The 22,154-nt window shown below is 40.4% G+C and overlaps 1 protein-coding gene across 3 annotated transcripts in view; it reads left to right on the top strand.

Moving 5' to 3' along the window:
• CNTNAP4 (contactin associated protein family member 4) overlaps positions 1-22,154 on the top strand; it is a 369,439-nt gene that overhangs the window by 243,261 nt on the left and 104,024 nt on the right. Inside the window, exons 22-24 of one of the 3 annotated variants that reach the window (XM_078063784.1) lie at positions 6,994-7,215; positions 7,571-7,642; positions 11,902-12,001. In XM_078063784.1, the coding sequence (XP_077919910.1) occupies positions 6,994-7,215; positions 7,571-7,642; positions 11,902-12,001 (394 nt within the window). Of the gene's footprint in view, positions 1-6,993; positions 7,216-7,570; positions 7,643-11,901; positions 14,581-22,154 lie in introns of those variants that run through there. The other 2 variants (XM_036074809.2, XM_036074807.2) reach the window with 2 other exon arrangements.

Below are 22,154 nucleotides of genomic sequence, written 5' to 3'. Positions count from 1 at the left end.
GTGTAAATATATTGTGAAATGACACTTAAGAGAATGGTTATTTTAAAAGCAAATTTTAAAAGAGAAGTACAGCTTAGAACAAGAGCAGTAAGAAATCTACTGAATTTTTTTTCTTCATCAAGTGGATTTTTGAATATTTTAACAATTAAAATGTCATAGACTATCTGTGATGCGTAGAGTGGCTTCTTCCTTGTGGAGGCTCTAATTGTTTCCAGAGAATTAGCGACATGAACTGGCCATACCTAGAAGCTTAAAGACACCTCTCTCCTCATGATACAAGAGCATAGATCAAAGTGTCACGTCCCAAACCCAAAGAACACTCCAGTTGCTGAAACGTGTTATCTGATTTTAATTATAGAGCACATGGTATGGTAGACATTGGGATTTTGTCAGAGGCTCATAAGATCATGAGGTTGTGCTCCAGGTGGGAAGGACGAGTGCGCCTTTGACAACGATATCACCCTCATCGCTTTCATTTGGCAGTCAAACGTAATAAAACAGAGCTCTGTTTACACTTCAAAAAAAATACCGAATGATAAAAGCAAAAGTCACGCATCCCAAATTATATATTTATCAGCTGCCAAATCTAGACACCTTTGTACCATGATAAAACTAGAATAATTTCTAAAATAAAAAAAGAGAAGGCAATTGTTTATTTCTTTAATTACTGGCATGCTTTAAAATGTACCTGCACTAGGAATAAGTAAAAAATAAAGCCATTATCAGGGGCTTACTCTATTGTGTGAGTGACTTTATTAAAGAGCAGGAATTGACGGAAGAGGAGAGAGAATGAGGTTGGCAGGAGAGTGCATACAGGAGCTTTCGGCACAAAGCAAAGAGATGCTGGCAGGCCAGCCTAGTGATGAGCCGCGGGACTGGTCTGTGAGAGTAAGAGCAGTTAAATGTGAATTCTGCTAGTGTTGTCTTTTAAGTGTAATAGAGGGTTAGAGCTGGTTTCCATGTCATCTTAGTACAATTTGATATTATTACCTGAAAATTACCCTCCTTGCTTGATAACTGCTACTAATGCTTGTTAATGGTGATTGGAGTTAAAAATTTGTTCCTATGGTCCGTTTCCTTTGTAAAAATGAGTACTTGAAGACAGAGAGGAAGCAGTTTTTTTTCCAGTCTTCCTTCTGAAAAGGCAGGCAGTCTGATGTCATTTCTCTGTCAAGTGTGTTGTTCCCATGTATGAAGTACTGATGCCGAAGTGAATGATTTCTCAGCAGCTCCTCTAAGAGAACTATTAACTTGAACATTATGTAAGAAGAGATCTCTCTAAGGTGTAACTGATCAAAGGAACTATGCAGGTATGAAGTTGCTTTGCTAACTCATTAAGGTTTTGTTGGGTCACAATGCCACACATGAAAAAAGAAACTCAGTGAAGACCATTACAAAATCTTGAGATTGCATCAAACCTTTCACAGAAAAATGTGCTCACCTCTTAACCAACTGAGCCACCCAGGCGCCCCGATCACCTCTTGAATGATATAATTTAACCCATTGTAGAATGACTGAAAAGTCACTGTTCAAAGGCTGAGTGAAGTTTAAAGTTACTATCTATTACTTGTTTATGTCGGATCTGTTACGGTGCAGGGACCCTGACAAGCAGCAATCCGTTGGTCCCTCGCGGTGTGGGAAGAACCACGCTGCATCAGACGGACTTGGCTCACATTCCTCCGTAATTAATAGGCTGCATTACGTTCATTTTTGCATCCAAAACTCATTGTAAAATGAAGTTCTGAGTTCTGTTTATGGATTGTTTTTATGTTTGAAGAGTTTCCTAAAAGCCTGAAGATGTTTTTCGCTCAGTCTGTGCTGAGCAGTAGCTTTGGTATATTTAGAGGCAATGACCCATAGAGATCATTGATCTCTTCTGAGGCTGCAGAGCCAGGAAGTAGCTCAGATTTCTGCAGTGGAGATTTAGGCCAGATGTAAATAAAGTGTGTGGTCAGAGGAAAGAGGGTATCTACCCATCTCTTAGAAGAGCTGTAGGAACAAACGTCAATCTCAGTGCTAGTTTATGTAAAACCTGCTTCAAAGCCAAGGGGGTACGTAAGATAATTTGATTAGATTATTTAAGGGACCCTGTGATTTTGTAAATGTCTTGTGACACTTAAGACAGGTTAATTGAAAGCAAACGAAAAGTACAGGTCGCCCGGAAATATCTAACTATAAATAGCTTCTGTATTAATCAGATTTTCAAGGTTATATCTCAGAGCCATAGGTTTGGTTGGCAAATAAATACCTTTTATGAAAAACTGCTTCCTTATCCACGTAGTATTTGCTGACTGCTTTGCCATTTTACTTTTCCACTAACTCTTGTTTATTGAATCCTGGTCATAATTGCATATAATGACAAAGATGCTCTGCTGGGTGTTAACCCTGCTCCCCCTCTGATTTATTGCCCCATGTTCTGGCAAGCCTTCTTATCCTTATCTTTATGGGTTAAAGATACTAAGATTCTTTTTAAACAAGGTCCCTCTTCCTAGGTATGGTCAACCTATTTGGTTTTGTTTTCTGAGTTTTTCTGTTTGTTTGTTAATGAGAGCTACAAGAAATTCCATGAAGCCCTCCTTTTGATTGTTCTTCCATTTACTTCATGCCTTTTCCAGAAACAGTCCTCTTTCCAGGTATAGAAAGGCACTTTGTACGAATTTTAATTCCTTGGTACTCTATTTTTCTGGCAGGCCTTTTGTTAAAAGGTTTCTTCTTTAACAAAGCAGAAGTCATTCCCTTTGTTGGAAAATACAGTTGGGGCTAATTTTTTAATAGGCAAGATTATCCAAAAATCTTGAGTCAGTTAAGGATGTTTATAACCAGAAACATCCAAAACATGATTGAGTCTTCTCAGGATTTGTGTCAAGCAGGAGACGTTGGTCTTCAGTTCCTCCACCTTACCTGTTCTAATCTTTAGATGGTGTTGGCATTTCAGGAGTTAGATAATAGGAAAGATAGCTATTTTTGCTCATTGGCTATTAGCACAGTTGTCAATGTCCAGCAAGATATCTAATGCTATGTATTTCTAAGGCCAGCTTTGCTTATGAACAACATAGTATAGCTGTTCATTTTGTTTGGACTCCGTTCTGGGGAGGTGGCTGCAAAACCCTGTGCTGTGCTTTCCCTCCTAATTCTAATTCCCACCCATTGACTCTCCTGAAAATAGGAGTTGTTGGTCCAGCCCAGCAGGCAGAGGGGAGCCTGGAGGTTGCCAGTGAAAAAAGTATTGGGGCCTCCTTGCCCTCTGGTTAGAAGAGAGTCAGGGGCCAGCCTAGGAAAGTCTTGGGGGGCAGACCCTAAATTGCATAGATCCTTCCCCTCCACTTGGAAATACCTAGCTTGCCTAGATCTCTGGAGCCCATGGGGAGAGGTCGGCATTGAAAACGTCACTGTGCCCATTTCCCCTCTTTGCCAAAGAAGGGAGCAACCTGAAACTCGAGGAGTTCCTGAATTTTGCTGCGGATGACCTGAAGTTTGAGTCCTCTCTGTCTGGAGGTTACGTGAGTGCTTGGCCTACACCCTCACTGGTGTGGGGCAGCTACATTGTCTGCCACCTAAGGAAATCAGTGACTGAAAAGCACCCAGCACATGAGAAAAACGACTCCATTCTTAAGAAGATTCAATGACCAAAAAAAAGAAGATTTAACAATAAAAAGGGGGAAGAAACGAAGCCACCAGAATCATTCCCTATCACAGTAAGCCTCTTCAGGGAAACAGATACCATCCTGTTGAAACTTAGTAAGAGCACTTGCTTTTAGGAAAGCAACCAAAAGACCTGAGGAACTAAAAAGTATGATTGTTCCAGACCAAAAATGTCAGTAGTAGGAAAGAGTGATCTTTGTTGAAACTTGAATTCATCACGTAGAAGATCAAGTGAATGAAGCACTTGACTCACACAAAATTAAGTCCTAAAATATAAAAATCAGGTGGGAAAAGTAAAATAGCTTAAAGAATATGCAGAGGAGACCCCATGTGAATAATCAGCAGACCAAGAGGATAAAAAAGTTAGAGGTGAAAGGGACCCCTGGTGGCTCAGTCGGTTAAGTGCCCAACTCTTGGTTTCAGCTCAGGTCGTGATCTCGGGGTTGTGAGATTGAGCCCTGCATCAGGCTCTGCGCTCAGTGGGGAGCCTGCCTGAGGATTCTCCCCCCCCACCTCAGCCCCTCCCGCTCGTTCTCTCTCTCTCTCATTCTCTGTAAAATAAATCTTTACAAAAATATGAAGGTGAAGCAATAGTTGTGTGCACAATGTATGAAATTTTCCAGGCTAAAGAAAAAACTTGTGTCTCCAGATGAAAAGGGCCCACCATATTCTATGCAAAATTCCTGAATCACAGGGAATCTCACAAAATTTGAGAAAGAAGTAATAGAGTGAGAAGATGCTGGAATAATATCTACAGACTACTAAGGGAACAGGACTATGAAGAGTCAACCTTAAAATAGACACACAAAACTCACCTAATCCATCAAGATAAATTTCTGTTCCAGACACACCCCATCACACTTTCTAAGTCATTTCTTCAGAACATTACCACTCTTCAAAATTTTCACTAGTTCCTGTCTCTATGTCTGTTTTCTGTCTCTGCTACTAGAATGTGAGATGCCTGATGTGCAGGGAATTTATTTCCTGTATCAGTAGCTCTTAAAACAAATATTAATTGATTAACTGCCCACTTTAAGTTTTAGAATTTAAAGTCTTTTATACAGTAATTTGTAATATGTAAAATGTTTTGGACTTGAAGGTGTAGTTTTTAAAATTCATCTCGGGGCACCTGGGTGGCTCAGTGAGTTAAGCATCCAACTCTTAGTTTCGGCTCAGGTCCTGATCTCATGGGTCGTGAGATCAAGCCCCGCATCGTTGGGCTTCATGCTCAGTGGGAATCTGCTTGGATGTTCTCTCCCTCTGCCCCTTACCCTGCTAGCTCTTTCTCTCTCTCAAATAAACAAATCTTTTAAAAAATAATAAAATAAAATTCATCTCCTATCAGATTTGTACCAGAGAAGTGAATCTTATCTATTTACATTTTTTTTTTTTTTGGTTCAAAAGATAAGATTTTTTAAAAAGTCTATAGAAATTATCATCAAGATTTTAACATTTTAAAATAAATGTGAAAAGCACTGTCCTGGTTATGCTGCTATTAATGTATATCTTCTTTTCCTTTCTTATTAAAGTAAAAAAACTCCAAAGCAAGAATGCTGTCTTTCTAAACATAAATATGTTTGAATGTATATCCATTCAAGTGAGCGAATGCTGTGTGTTGGGACTAAGTTTGTTCTTGCTTTCTATACATGGACGGAATGGCTTCTATGTAACAGCATAATGCTGGAGGTTGAGGGTCACCTGTGGGTCCAGGAAGCCTGTCTTTGTGCAGTGAGGCAGGGTGGCCTGGTGGTCGGAACATGGCCTTCTGAGGCAGAATGCCTGAGCCTGAGTACCGTATCTCTATCCCCCACAGCAGGAGAGTAATGTAATTGCTCTGATTTTCAGATTGGAGGATGACGTTCATGATACTCAATATTTAATCAGCATTTTCATCATTAGGTATAAAGTGTGAATGGTAATGGAACAAAACGGCGTTCTTCAGAATTCTTCATATAACAAGACCGGCTCAATCAGAGCTGAGTTGTCCAGAGTCACTTCAAGACTAGCTGCTCTCAAGCCAAAAAAATAATAACAAAATAAATAAGAGGCACTGCAGAAGATACGAACAGGGAAAGAAAACAACATGTCAATCAGAGAGCAGTTCATAAATAGCGGAGTCTTGTGGTGTGGAGCCCAACAGCCCGAGTCCTGCACAGAATGCCCACAGCTCCTCAGCCTCAGGCAGTCACTGCAGTTCTGACCCCACGTGTCCCGCCTGTACCACGGGCATCAGACCCTCCCGGCTCCTGGGAGCTGCAAACACGAGCATGCAAATCCCTGAGAACAGTGCCGAGTGCATTATAAGTACCCAATAAATACTTAATACCTATTATCCTATTTTTTTTTTTTTCAAAAAGGGACAAAAGTGCAAACCGTGTCTGTGTCCCTGTATATGTAGTGCAGGAGAGAGGAGTCCTGCTATTTTCTGGTCACGTTGGGTGGATTGGATGCATTGTAGTCTGATAACATTTGAACTTTAAAACTCTACAGGTAATTCCCCTTATTTCAATTTGAGCCTCACCAAGCATAAAATGTAAATATATTCTTCACCGTAAAACCATAAATTAATATTCTGGCATTCAAGCCAATCTCTGTGCCACAATAGTTGCAGATAAACTAAACTCCCATTGATGTGGGGGAGGGTTTTTCTATCTAGAGGGGACGGGGGTGCTCACGTGTCTGTCTGAGTGACAGGTGGCAGAGAACGAGGGAGAAAAGGCTGTGAGGTATGAACGTTTTCACTGCTGTGCATGAGTCATTAGGGCGACTCTTTGGGGTGTAGCCTCCACCACATCTCAACAACATCCCCCTGCATGTTTGGATGGGGTTGCAGAGTACCAGAAAGCTGTTGGCCCGACCATCGGCCGGTTGGGCAATAGATAAGGGAACTCCAGAAGCTCAATTTTCCCTCTAGCTTCTGTGCTTTTCATGACTTACGTCTCACAAGCTGAGCTGAATCCATTTCCAAATCGGGAAGCACTTGAATCTCTTACTCCAAGCCCTATCACAAATCATGTTAATCATCTGTGTTTCAGTTTACCATCTCACGAACCCTCATCAGTTCCAAACCTGGCCCGTTCTTAGGGAGCCTTCAATCACTTCCAGAGTTCACCCCATGATATTAAATTAGCCATCCTTAAAAACCTGCCTTCATTAACCTGGAGAGGCTCACCAGTAGTCACGGAGAGACTTGCTGGATCCGACTCTTTGAATAAAGACCGACAAAGGGGAATTTAGTCTACTGTATATATATTTGCTGTTGTATTACCAGACTGGGGACGTCCCGTCCGTAGCCTTCCCTGTTTGCTCTCGCACGATCGTTAACATTTCGGTGTTTCTTTGGGTTCACAGAACACAGTGATACAGACCAGGAGACGGCGCTGGCGGGCGCGCAGGGCTTCCTGGGCTGTCTCTCTGCCGTGCAGCTCAGCCACGTGGCCCCTCTGAAGGCCGCACTGCAGCCCAGCCACCTGGCCCCCATCACCGTCTCGGGACACGTGACAGAGTCCAGCTGTGTGGCCCAGGGTGGTACTGATGCCACATCAAGAGAAAGGACACACTCGTTTGCAGGTGGTGTGTGGCCCCTCCTTTACGCGGTAACGAACACACTGGTGCCCTGGGTATTGAGTCCTCCGATGCCGCTGAGGCAGCGGGTCCTCGAGGTGGCTTCTCAAAATTGGCTTAGTTGGTTGACGTCCAATTCTCTTTCCCAGTTCTCCTCTAGATTCTCAGTGCCTTATTCATGTGGGCCCCTGCAGTTGACATGCTGAGCTTCAAAAAAGTTGTCAACAGGGATCCCACATTGACCTCCATAATTCTGCTCTGGTTTAAAATGTTTTAAGACTTTTTTTTTTTTTTTTTTCAAAATTTCTTCTGTTTGATTGGCTATATCACTCCCTTCCCCCCCTTTTTTATTCTTTCCCTGCAGATCATTCGGGAACAAGAGATGACAGAGAACCCCTCGCTAATGCAATCAGAAGTGACTCTGCAGTGATTGGAGGTAACAGAAAGCATGGATGGGCTCTTCTTTGGTACTTGTCATTACTAGGAGTGGCAGATACTGAGCATCAGAGAAACATGAAGAATTCACACACATCCCCAGGGTTAGGCACTGAGGCCTGAGGTCAACGGGAGTGGTTTATTATTTATACTGGATTGCCTTCTAGAGTCTTCTTGAGTTCCTGAATTCCTTGAAGATTTTCAGTATAAATAATGGATAATTTCACCAAGGCACCACACTCAAGGAATAGTTGCTAAACTGTGTAAAAATGAGTTATCATTTAGCTTGAAAGTGGCCTTCTACAATCCCTAGGGAAATCTGAATATACTTGAGGAAGCAGTACGATTTTTGTTGGCTTCTTGGACTTTGTTGTACTGCTTCTGCAAGAGTTTATGTAAAAAGCAGGAAAAACTTATATTTTATGTTGTGGTCATGCTCAATAAAATGGATATTTCCATGGTTTAGGTGCTCACATCAATGAATATTACATTTTTAGTTGCATTTTTGTCAAATATTAGGCTAATGGAATGAAAGTGATTCATAGTCATTTTTAAATTGCAGAATTAACACAAAAAAATTTAAGTATATCTTCCTGGCAATGAAACAGCATATTCTCTGAGACATAATTTATTTAAAACCAACCCCCCAAAAATACCGTCTTCTTCCTGATCAATGGTCTTAAGAAGGTTATTAATCAGATAATGGAAATGCTTAGTGGCTCACCTTTTCTCCGCAGTCTGCGTAAGATAAGGACATAAAAAGTAAACAGTTATTTTATTACATTGCCAGGTAATGTGATTACTCTTTTACTTGGGCAGTTTTTGTGGGCTTTATACCTGATCCATTTGTTCTATTTTTTGTACCTTTACTCATCCAGACATCAACTTCCTTTAAGAAGTTGGGATTTTACTGAGACAGACAATAGTACTAGTCAGATCTTTGTGAGGATATTAACATCCCCATTGCTATTTCAGGTATTTTTCTTTTAGCAAACTAATGGTGTATAAATTAAAGATACCCAAGATAGAATTCCCATTTAGTCATATAACAAGCAAAAAATAAACAACAGTAAGACCTGCTAGAAGAGTAGTTAATAGCTGAATAACTGCATGTCTAAAAGAAATACATGAATATATTATTATTAATACATTATATGGTAAAACCTCATTTAAAGCTCTAGCATTTAATGTGCTTCACGTTTTAAACTAGGATTCCTTGTCAAACAGATTGTCGCAGTCTCATAATGGTGCTTCGTTTATACATTTAACTAGTATAGATATAGGGAGATAAAGACACAAAGATAGATATACGTAGAGAGTGACTGGACAGTCAAGCCAATGTTAGAACGAGATATTTAATCTTTAGAATACTGTTGCTTTGGGCAGAGATCATTGGGAAGATTTACAGACTAAAGGAGGGGTGTGTTGATAAGTCATTCTGTGTTACTCTGGAACGGGAACAAGTTATGAGTCACCTGTGGAATCTCGCTTGGCTCAAACGCAGAGCGCAGACAAAGGGTGGAAAATTTGCAGCCCAGGGATTGAGGGTCTAGGAATCCAGTGGCGTCTGCTTCTGGGTATTGCAGAGACTGAGCGTCAGAAGCAAAGCAGCTGGGCATGGCCGTTTAAGCTCCGAAGGCCTTGTCTGGGACCACATGCGATTTATCTGCTAAATCACAGAATATCATCCTCTGGGGCGTTTCTCCATCTGGTAGCATCGTAATATAATTTTTCACCCGTTGTCTAGTTACTCGTAAATTGCACCCACTGTGTAGCCATAATTAATCCATTTAAAATTTCTCCAAATTGGCTAATCGCCCTATGTTCTACATTGGAGATGATCTTTCTCTTCACTTACAAACACTGAATAATGTAAGATGGGAAAATTGTTTATAAGACATTTAAAACTGGTGACCCAGATATTATAGAGAATTTCTGGTCAGGCTATGCAGATAAGGATGGTGAGATTTAGACAGAGAGAAAGCTGCACAGTATCTTCATAAGAACACAGTCAGACAGGGCCTCAGATGGCAATGTCATGGAGCACAGTGCTTGGCGGTGTTTTATTTGGTGTGTTGGTTTTTTTTTGTTTGTTTAACAGGTTAGATCAAGGTTTCCTTGGACATGACAAATCCTGACATAATACCTTCCCCCAAATTAAAGGAGATAAATCACATGCATGGAACAAACTAGTTCCAGAGTCCATTCACGATTATGACTGTCTGGGTATCTCATCTGGGCCACTGTAATGTTGATGTTTATTTTATAATTGCTGTCGCCTGCTCTCTATAATAGACTTCATCAGTTTTTCACATTGAAATTATTCAGAATGTCTCTCTTGATACAAGAGGCCTATAACAAGATGCCAGACAATAGAAATATTTATAGCAACTCAACTGCTGAGAGGCAAAATATATAACAACAATTAGATACTCCGAATAAAATTATTACTTACTAATATAACTAATAATGGATATGTAGTGAATTTTTTAGATTTCAAGTGCAGAATTTGGTTGCCACGTTTATATCAGATTTATGAGCAAAGAATTGCTGTCCTTCTCAGGTAAGTTTGACCCAGCCAAAAATCAGCTCGGCCATTGGCAGTATTATGATTTGCTGTAGTGAATCCGCCCATTAAATCATATGCTCAGGAATCAACTGTGATTGGTGAGAAATCACAGTTTCTGGTGATAATGATTCAGTGTGTTGGCTTGGTGGACTCCGTTAGAGTTATATGCACCTAATTGAAACTGGAAGGAAGAATCCTAGCTTTACAATATGACAGGTGATCCACGTTGCTGTTTTCACTGTACCTATTTTTGTCTAAAAACAACTACATCAGTTAATACCTCCACTGTTTTCATCAGAAAAGTCTAAGTATTAGGAAACTCTCAAACTCATGGTGACAGGCAGTAGTTTTCCAAATTCTATTTTTCATTTGAAAGCTTGACTTTTATCACTGGTAACATATATTGTCAGTTACTTTTTCTTGAAGTGACAGACTTGCTTCACTCATTTCAGAGAAAGTATCTGTCGAATATCCAAGTCAAAACAACCATGGTTTATCAATCATTCTTTCAAATAAAAATGGTGTTCCATGAAGCCAAAAGTTGAGCTCACAAGTCAGCTTTTAACACAAACGCTTTTCCTGGGGACACCCACTGTACTTGGAGATACACCCCAAGTACTTTCCATTTCATCGCCCAAAATGTTAAAAAGGCATGTAGCCAAAGGTCAATATTTCATAAAATAAGTAATTTTTAGTGCTTCATCGAGGACACTCGTAAGTGAAGCTAGCTTTTTTCTTTTTTTCCGGGGTTGCCTGGCAGTGTAATAATGAATTCAGTGACCGCTGTTACAGTCTGGTAGCCCTGCCTTAATTCATGCTAAGGTACCAGGAATTTTACCCAGCCTTGTTTTACATTAGCAGTGGGTGTGTCAACACAATGGAAAAGGCATCTTAGAATTATTATGAAAATAGCTTTGACCCCGTGGACCTCCTCAAAGTGTCCTGGGACCCAAAAGGGACTCACAGATCACACTTCGAAGAACTTCTGGCCCAATGTAATGCCAAGGTTGATGCCCATATATGGGCATAGTTAACAGTTGTGGTATTTAAATCTTTTATTTACAACCTTTACAACATTTACAGTGTTTCAGAATATCAGTATTCCTCATATAGAAATAAGCTAAATAATCTATATTATCCGTATGAATATATTTCACTAGTCAGGATTATTCAGATGCATATATCCTGTCCCTCCTATTCAGCAGTAGAACGAACTATTGCGAATCAACTGAATTACAGTGTTTAAATATTTAAGTACAAAGACACATTTAATCACTTTACCATCTTACTACTATCTATAATTTTAAAATAATTAAAATTTGTGTATTAATATGCAATGATCACATGGTCTTAGAGATGTGTTGGTAACATCTTGTGTTTAATGTAAAATGCACTAAAAAATTAAAAAAAAAATAAATGGAAACGCACTGAATAAATCCAGTATAATATGCGTGTAGAGTAAACGGAGGCGAACCCACCAGGCTGATAGAACTCAGAAACAAACTCAATATATTATGATACCACCTGATCCAGAAATACTTGAGGTTTGGATATTTTTTTAATTTATAGATACCAGATGCTCGATTTATGTGGAAAATAATTTTCTTATGACTTACTAAACAATGAAGTCCGCAGGGCTTCCATTTGGACACAAATTCTGATTTTGCGTTCTTTTTCTCCTCTCTCGCTAGGTTTGATAGCTGTTGTGGTCTTTATCTTGCTGTGCATCGCTGCCGTAGCCGTTCGCATTTATCAGCAGAAAAGGTTATACAAAAGAAACGAGGCAAAAAGGTCAGAGAACGTAGACAGTGCTGAGGCTGTTTTGAAAAGTGAGCTTAATATACAAAGTGCAGTCAATGAAAATCAGAAAGAGTACTTCTTCTGATTGGCGGCTGTGATTTAACTTGCGATTCCGGCAGTCTGTTTTAATAGCCAGGGGCTCTCGATGGACAAGAAAAGGTTCTTACACTGAATGTACAGGCAATGGATTTTCAGCACTGCCATCTTGCCATATCCAGACTCGAGATGGCTGCGGGAGGCCTCATCCGGTGACGTATTTCCCATAGCAGTCGTTCTAGAGAACAAGGAATTCGATATTGCTCTTAATTTCCAACTGTTCTGATAGGATCTAAAATGGAAGTTTGACTGGCTTGATGACTACGGTTTTTGAACGTGAAAACTGTAGCCCTGGTCTCTCAACCATGTGATACATCACTTTTGTTAGAGGTAAAAAATCAAAATTGGATGATAATAACTTGCTTTTTTTGAGAACATGCTCTGTGTTTGCTTTAGTGTCCCTCCAGTGTTATTCATAGACCTGGAAATGCTTCTCAGATCCTGTTTGGCTGGTGTTTGCATCTTCAGTGGCCAAAAGTATATCAACCCTTTGCCTTTCTCTGTATTACATTCAATACAATTTATCAGTAGTCTTGAAAGATGTTTTGTTGTCGTTGCTTTGATCGTATTGCTCTTTTTCTATTTGACTCTTCTTAATGATTTTGAACGCATTAGGTTTTGAGTGTCAGACTTTAGCTCTGAATGTAAAATCCATATGTGACAAGACGCAGAGAGTGCATTGGTTGTCAGAGTGTGGTGTCCTACCTTTTAAATTTCTCATCATCTGCTATCCGTGTTCAGTGGTGGCAGTAGGGAAGACGCTGGATAAATGCCAATTTCCCAAAGAATGTGAAGTGTTTGCAACTACCAAGCTTGTTGATATAAAAAACACAATTCTTAACAATGCCAAAAAAATTATTTTTATTTACAACTGTAATGTCTCGTATGAAACGTACTTTTGAGAATACTTTCCCTGAGCCTTATGCCAGTTTTGTTTTTTTTTCAGGTTTGTATTTCTGTTTTTCTAAAGCTTGTCACCAAATTTTCTTTGATCTCCCTTGACTATATTCCACGGAGCACATTCCTGATGCATTAAAAAGAAAAAGGGACAATTTGAGGTAGAGAGCTCCGTTCCCCATTCTAAAACATATACCCCTTCAGGCATACATTTTTCCATGCACTGACCTCCAGGATAGACTTTTTGAAATAGAAACTGCAATCATGCCCCCTTTCACCAAAGCCAGTGGAGTAGTTAAAGGATGCTCACTCTAAGGGGTGATGGCATATTATCTGATCTGTGCGAAGTCTGCCATTCTGTCATGTCTCATTTATGGTGATGGGGTAATTTCTTAAAAAGTACCAGAAATCAATATAACCTACTAACTAGTACATTCTGATTAGGGTGTGTATACATACCAAGAGATCAGAGAATTATCAGTAACCTCATGAAACTTGTTACAATAATGGATTTTGAGGCAAAGCAAATAAGATGCGTGCATGTAGTTATCTTGAAATTTCATAAGCCAATTATATAATAAAGGCACTTTGCTATTTATGCTCACACATTCCTGGTGCCTGGCAAGGAAAAATTGGATTCCTTCATTTGTTCACACCAGAACAATTTGGAAATATATAAATTAAGCATCATATTTTCCTTCTTAACCTCCTTACAAAAGCGGCCTGTCTTTCCCATAGCTCTATAACCATTTTACTGTTTCTGTAAATGCCTGACTAAATCTTAGGATATGAATTAACATAGTAGCTTATGAAGGATCTATGTTGATAAATGGCATACTTTTTTTTTTTTAACTGAAAGACTTGAAGGATTGAACACAGAAACGGTAGTTTTTATTTGATGCAAAGCTGAATACAAGCATAATAACAGCTCTGAATCTGTTGCAAGTGTTCATGTGATTTAGTAGCCGCATTAACCTGGTTGGGGATGTAGACAGGTTTATAGATGGTGAAGCCTCATGGTTCTGTGTGGTCTGCATTGCTAGAAACTGCAGCATTATGGCATCAAAACGCATTGATTCATCATATGTCATGATTTTCATGTCCTGATTTGTAATCTATTCCTTCTTTTTTTCTTAATAAAATGCACTTTTGAAGTAAAATGCAGAATATATTTTAAGAGATGTATAAAAGTTTAAAATGAGGGAATTATACTGGATTTTCATTTTCTTAAAACAGTAAAAAGATGTGTAGATGTTCACCTTCTTTACTGGTGGTCTGTGTTTTTTAAGCCTTTTGGTACATCCCGTGATTATTATGAATTATTAACAAAAACTGCATTTGTCATGCATTTTCCTTTTAAGTGGATGCAAAAGTGACAGAAAAAAATTAGAAATATGTTTATTGATTATAACAAGTAGAGGCAGTTAAACTACATTTAAAGTTTTGCCAGAGACAATATTTTGTCAGCAATTGTTTGTTGAAATGTTTTGTATTTTTAAATTGGTGATATCCTTCTACTTCTGCAGAGAGAATTTGGCCAGTGAGCACTATATTGATACACAGGATTATATGGAGGAATATAGTGTACCCTTCTATGATATAAAAGTTTAAAAAATTCTTATCTGTGATTTCAAATGAAAACAATATATAATTAACATTCTCTTTTTGAGATGACTAACTTTCCAAATCTCATTAAATTCAGATGTACAGTATGCAAATAGAGTGGAGTTAATGTGGCACTGAAGACTTGCCTCTATGAAATGGGGGTCATCTGTGGGAAATGGCATCTTCATTTTGTGGAAGCTGTGTCACTGAAATGGCCCTTGTCCACTCTAAGAAATAGCTTCATTTTTTAAAAAATCCTTTCCTAAGTGTCACTCTTTGAAACACATTTAATAAATTCTTTAGACAGCAAGGTAAACAAGGAAAAGCAACAGACAGCCAACCAAACAGAAGCCAATTATTTAAAAGTGTTATCGGTAAAAAATAAAACTCTCAGTTATTTTACCAGCAAAAGTGGGTTTATTCAGGGAGAGCAGAGAAATGTAATCTGGGACAAGAGCCTATGGCAAAATTGTAGGCAAGTTGGCTGAACAAAGGGGTGGGGAGGATGCTGTGGAGTGGCTTTTCATTGGCTGAGCTGTGACTGCCTCTCATTGGCTGGGCTGTTGCCGGGTAGGGGAGGAGGAAAGCCCTTTTCTCTGCTGGGGTAGTAAAGTAGTTTCCAGTGCGAGGTGGTCTTTTCCTATTGGGCCTGCAGTTGAGTGATAGGACTTCAGGGCTCCCGCTGTTGCCCTCCCCCACTCTATTCTACATGCGTTTCCTTTTATAAAATTTTCACAAAATCATCTTTCTTTAGTTGGTATTGTTCTTCCTATATAACGGAATCTTGGAACAATGTCCATCATGCACCTGGAGAGCACTGATATGTTGTTATATAATAATATCTATAGTGCAGACCGCTCAGTTTTACCAATGAAATGTCTAGGATGCAGATAAATGAGGTGATGTTCCCAAAGGGATATGTAGCAATGCGAAAATGGTGAAGCTGTGACTAGAATTTCCTTTTTACTCCACATGTTGCTGATCTTGGTACTTCCAAGACCTCGAGTTTTGACAGTTATCTAGTGGTGTAGAAAATTTGAAGGAACTTGGTGTCCTTTTTGACAAGAATGACCTATAGTTCTAATCTTTCCGGTATCCTTTAAAATGAACATAAACCTTTATCTGATAGGTCAGATTTGGTTTTCTTTAAAAAATGTGTATTAAGTTGATGGCCCTGGACTCCAGGAGAGATAATTATAACTGGAGCATTTTTATGTAGTCTTTGTGAAATACATAATGTGAGTTAGATCTGACAGATTGAGTCACCAAATATTTTCCTTATAATGAAGAAACAGATGACATAGACCCAACTCATATCAACCTATGTTCAGTTGATTGACTTTCCAGTCCTGTGTCAACTACATGATGAATCTACCAGAAACCTTCAGGATGTCCTGGCAGTTCTTTTATTTTCCCAAAGTTTTGGGTGATGGAGAGTGGTAACGGAAGAAAGAGAATAGAAGCCCACTGTCTGTGTGTTGGGGACATGTGCGAGTGAGCACATGCATGTGTACAAGAAGGAATACAAAATGAGGAAGAGAATATGAAATAGTTTACATATAATTTAGTAAAAGAGTTGGACTTTTGGTGTGGCAGTAGCTTCCCTGGGGGATGGTTTTGAAGATTTGCAAATGAAAATAAATGGAATGGAAAACGATTTGACCCATGATTGTAATGGCTTCGCCAGTGCAGTCGTTTTTCCCTTCTTTTCCCTACTTACTTACTTACTTACTTACTTACTTATTTATTTATTTATTTATTTATTTATTTATTTTTAAAGATTTTATTTATCTTTTGACACACAGAGAGAGATAGCAAGAGAGGGAACACAAGCAGGGGGAGTGGGAGAGGGAGAAGCAGGCTTCCTGCCGAGCAGGGAGCCTGATGCGGGGCTCGATCCCAGGACCCTGGGATCATGACCTGAACCGAAGGCAGACGCTTAACGACTGAGCCACCTAGGCGCCCCTCTTTTCCCTATTTATAACATATTTAAATTTTTGTTAAAAAATACATGAATATATTTAAAAAATGGAACCAGCATAAGAAATCTTGCAAGGAAAAACAGTTCTCTGTTGCCATATCCCCTCCTGGTCACCTTCGGCTCCTTTAGCTGCCTCTTGGGAGCTGTCTCCATTTTTTAATCACATGCTATAGCAGACTGGGATCCCTGGGAGGTAAACTCAGAAATAGCAGTTATCATGAAGGACATTTATCAGGGGTACTGTCCGGAACAACATCTGTGGGGGGCAGAGGGGACAAGGCAGGATGGGGCTGATGGAGAAGCTGGGCTGCGGGGCAGTCACCCAAGGGTGCAGCCAATCCTGCTCCTAGGGCCCCTTAAAGATGTCCTGAGTGGGAGTGAGGGGGCTGGGTATTTACACTCTTGTATCAACCAGGCATTGGGTGTTGACTGCCCGGTGAAGTGGGCATAAACTTGGACAAACAGCTCTCTTCAGCTTCAGCAGCTCCTAAAGGAGGAGGACAAAAACTGCTCAGTGTCTGGGGGAAATAAATCCTTCAGTCCTGCAACAGGGATCTGGGTGGCCCAGCTCAGCATCCCTGAGGGTTCACCCTGCTGGTGAGCCTCACTTCCTGGGAAACATACACGAGGAAGGAGGATGGAACAGACCACAGACCCTGCCCCTGCAGGAGATCTCTTGGCTGCAGCTGGTACTCATTCTCTCCCTCCTCCGCTGCCCATGCAGGACTCCAATCACTCCGGCTGACAGCCCTGCAGAGAGTTTGAACCCTTGTCTCCTACGACCTCTCAAGCTATAGCTGCTGCTCTTTTGCATTTACCGTTAAAATTGGTCAAAGGAGTATCTACTTGCCAAACATATTCCTCCTTGTCCCTAAAGTGTGACAGTGACTCTCTCTTATCACCAGTCAGGGACAATTACCCCTGACATAGCCGCCCACAAAACATTGCATCAGCCAAAGATCCACGTTACAGCAAAGGATCTATGGGAGTGAGCACATTTCCGTGAGATCTGCTGGTCCTTCCGTATCATACCCTCAGAAGGTCTCTGTAGATCCTCAAAAGGTGGTGTTGGCTGATACCTTACAGGTGATAAAGACAACTCATATCTGAAATAAGTAATGATTCCAATCAAAAGTAACGTCTAGTCCTTTCAGGATAGAAAAGATCTGATGTAGTCAACTTGCCAGAAAATTGGTGTTTTTATAGAGGGGAACCATTCTGGGGAATGGACACTGGTCTCTGGCTGAGCATTTGAACATTCAGGAGTGATGTTATATCAGTCCTGAGGAGCTCATGCTTCCATTCCTGCCTCCACAGCTACTCTGTTCATGCATCCATTGACCTAGCAGTGACCAGTGATTGAGGTTGGTTGATACTAACTGCTTAAGTCATTCTGTCTACTTGGCTGTTCAGTGATTGTCTCATGGCGCATATGCTTTCTGGTGGCCAAAGATCTTTACATTTTGTGCCCACCCCATAGGTACATCCATCTGCTTCTATTTCAGACCTTCTTGTCTCTGATCTTCCAAATCTCCTAGGACCCTGACAAACTGGCCAAATTACTGCCCATAAGTCCATATATATTATAACCTTGAGCCCTTTCTTTCACACAAACCGGATGACCATGGCATCATCCAGAAGTTCTGCTCCTTTGGAGGGTTTCTCCTCACCACCATCTTTCTGTGGCCCTCTGATTACAACTCTAGTGACTGGTGTTACCTTCCATTTCAGCTTGCGCTCACGTTCTCAACCAAGCCGTCTGTGCACCAGGTTCATACTTCTCCCTTCTCCGGCAGCTGGTAATAGGGGTCATTCGTGCAACTCTAAGTGTAAGCTGCGGGAACTGTGCTGGAGAAGACTAGTGGATGATGTAAGGATCTGGCCCGGTGGCTTGTGTAGCTTGTTTGTGCCCGCTCATGCTTGATCCCATGTGTACCGCTTTCCATTTGTGTTGGCTTTCAGCTGAGCCCAGATGACTTGTGACTTGGTGGGTCTGAGAGAACCCAGCTCATTATAGGCAAATTTGCCCACAGTTAGTGAGGCACTTCCTCTGTCGCAGGGTTCAGTAGCGTGTCAGGAGATTTATTTTTATTTATTTATTTTTTAAAGATTTTATTTATTTATTTGTCGGAGAGAAAGAGAGCACAAGCAGGGGGAGCGGCGGGCAGAGGGAGAAGCAGGCTCCCCGCTGAGCAAGGAGCCCGATGCGGGACTCGATCCCAGGACCCTGGAATCATGAGCTGAGCCGAAGGCAGAGGCTTAACCAGCTGAGCCACCCAGGCGTCCCAGGAGATTTTTTTTGTTTTTAAGAGAGTTGTATATTTCTCTGCTGCAGATGACATGGCACTGCTCCCAAACCTTGAATTTCTGCAGTGTGATGTTCCTGTTGTCAATGGTCAATGACATCTGCACAGCGTATCGTACAGTGACACCACCTAGGGGCCGTAGGGTGTATGGTCCGAGGGGCTGGACTCCTTATCTGCTGTCTAGACCCACTGTAGAACCTGTTCTTGTTCAGCCCCATTCAAAGCTGGCTGAAGCCTTACACGTCACCCAGTGTTTGGTCACAGATCTATTCCCAAGTGTGGAAAAGGCTGCTTCCAGAACCCAAAGAAGCCTACCAGGCACCGTGCTATTTTTTTCACAGTGGGAAATGAGAGAGGCAAGACTTTGTTATTGACTTTGGAGAGAGGTCCCAGCATGCCCTAGATGAGGGGTCAGCAAACTTTCTGTAGAATGTTTTAGGCTTGTGGGCCATAGAGTCTCTGCCACAACTCCTCAACTCCGTCATTGTCACATGAGAGCATCCATAGACAATATGGAAAAAAAAAAAGAGTATAGCTGTATTCCCCCAAAGCTGTGCACAAAGCAGGAAGTAGGCTAGAATTGATCCACAGGCCATAGTTTTCAGACCTCTGCCCTAAAACCCTAGATTCTTAATCATTGTTACCCATTGGGCGAATAGAAAGGGCTAGTGTGCTCTGCAGGATGTCTCAATGATACAGGTCTCTTCAGACTACACCATGACAGAAGGAGGGAGTGCTAACATAGCTTTGGGGCAAGACCGTTGTCCATTCTAGGTAACTACGGTCTGTTTCTAAATTTCCTTTCTGATAGGTTTGGAAAAGGACACATTTTTCACATCCACATCCATACACTATACCTGAGACCATGTTACTCTAGCAAAAGTACCAACATCCGGTACAGCAGCTACAATTGGGGCTCCTGCAATTTATTGCCTCTCTACCCACGTAAGTCTGTACTCAGGATGCAGAGACTAGGATGTGGGCAGCTTTGAGGGGGCCATTAGTCTACCTGCAATACCCACCCCCCGCCATTGACTGTGATTTTCTCCATCCAACTCCATCCTGATGTCCTTCATTCCAGATCCTTCTTGTTTGAACTCTTCTAGAAAGAAGTCTATATTCAGGTGTCCCTTGGTGCTTTTATGTGTCAAATGCTGATGAAGTATTGCAATGTCTGGTCCATTCCTTGACTTAATTTTTCTCACTTTCCTTATGTGGAAGAAATGCCAATCGTCAGTGAATCTAGCACAGTGGAACCAGGGCTCTTCCCATGGCCCTGGCTTCCTGCCTACCTTCCTTCCTCCTGAGAACAGTTTAGAACTACTCATAACTTGATTTGCTCAGGGCCTTCATATTGCCTCTCCGACAATTAGGAGCCTTAACCGTTGTTTTTTGAAAAGCCATTAAACTAATACCTGTTTTATCAAGCCGTAAGCTAGCAAGAGCAGTTCTTATTGTGATTCTTTGCATCAGGCCACACTAAGTTGTGTTTGCTCTTAATAAAATAATTTCTTTATTCCATGTGCTGATATTAGACATGGCTATATGCCCACTGAACTAACACATCTGCTTCCAAGGTGTTCGTGTGAGAAACTTTCTGATAAATTATGTTGCTGTGAATGAATTCATATTTTCATTGAAAATAAGCTGTTATAAATGATTCATGTTTCTCTGCATTTTCAACAGGAACAAATTAATTTTTTAATTGAGTAGTGAAATGACCTGTTCTTCCAAAATAAATATTAAAAGAAGATGATTACAAATGACCATGATGATTGAGACTCTTTGTAATAATTTTTTTCACTTGCTTAAGATGTTTGACAAACTTTTCTTGGTAGAAATCCATAGCACCAAATAAATTATTGTAGAATGGCATCTTCTGGAATAGGATTGTAGTTATATGAAAGAACATAAGCTAAATGTAATGAAAGCACCACATTTCATCATAACTAGGAATTATAACAAATACTGACCAAATGCATTTCAACTTAGAATCTTTATATTATGAACTATAGTGGTGATAATGCTAATAATAGTTTCTGAATGGTATCACGTTATCTGTCTACACATTTATTTTCTACCTGTAATTTGTATAAAGAGATAGCAAATCTCTTATCTTTCCTGATGACTTTCTTAGTGGAAATTTAGTACACTTCAATCTTACCATAGTTGAAATTTCATGATGTATAAAATTGATATGGTGCTAAAATGCCTCTAAAAACTTCTTTGAGCAATTTCTACTTTTCTTTTGGCTTCTATCATGAAATTGAAGCTGAGCTACAGAATTTAAGCTATAAAACATAATAAAAACATAGAGTCCATCTTCTTCTTGAAATCCTAAATTTGAAGGGAAATACTTTCTGAGATATTAATAATATTGTACAAGCAAAATTGCTACTAAATTGCCAAAACAAATCATAATTACACCCATGCAACTATTTTTTGCCATGTGAATGTTTTTCTACTGAAGGAATGGGCCAGGGGAAAGGTATAGAATCTCCCACTGGCTCCTGGACAGCTCAGGGAAACCAAGGCAGACTTCAACCCAATTCCTTCAGCCTTTAGATACCATCCTTTCCCTTAATATCCAAATAAAAATAGTTTGAGCTCCTATCTCGAGACCATAGGAATTTGGATCCTTTAAGTGGGTACCTCCTCCCCCCCAAAATTTTCTGGAGGTCATGGAAGGAATGATATCATATTCTACAAACCCATCTTGGTCATTGAAAGTTACTCCAGTGAGCTGCCCGCATTGGACCATGACTCTAGTGACCAAACAAAAGTTTAAGCTCAGTAGATGATCTCTTGTTTAGGACCAGCTTCTAGCTATAGCTCGGGTTTTTCCCTTAATTTACCAAATACAGGGAAGACCAGACTGCAGCATTTCAGAAAAAATTATGGACATCTTGGAAATAATGCAGTAATAAAGTAATAATAATGCAGAACAACTGAATTCAATTGGATATCAATTATCACAGTTCCTAGAGTCCATCAATCAGGCGATTCCAGTGAGTTGTCCTCCTTAGTCTTCTGTCCAGCTACTTTCTCACCCAGGGTGGTATGATTTTCCTTCCCACTCCCAAAACATAAAGAGCACAGCCAAGTGGGAGGACAGTTCCTTGCCAACACCTGATTTCTTGCTGCCCCAGGGTGAACATTCATATTACTTGGTGGAAACTTATACTCAGACACAAGATAGGGTCTAGCTCCCAAGGCAGTGCCAGGACAAAGTGCTCGATGGCCAATTTCCTGAAGTACA

This window comes from Halichoerus grypus, chromosome 15, assembly GCF_964656455.1.
Source record: "Halichoerus grypus chromosome 15, mHalGry1.hap1.1, whole genome shotgun sequence".
NCBI classification, from domain to species: Eukaryota; Metazoa; Chordata; class Mammalia; order Carnivora; family Phocidae; genus Halichoerus; species Halichoerus grypus.
The sequence above is the reverse complement of the archived record's forward strand: the minus strand, read 5'-3'. Positions and strand labels throughout refer to the sequence as shown.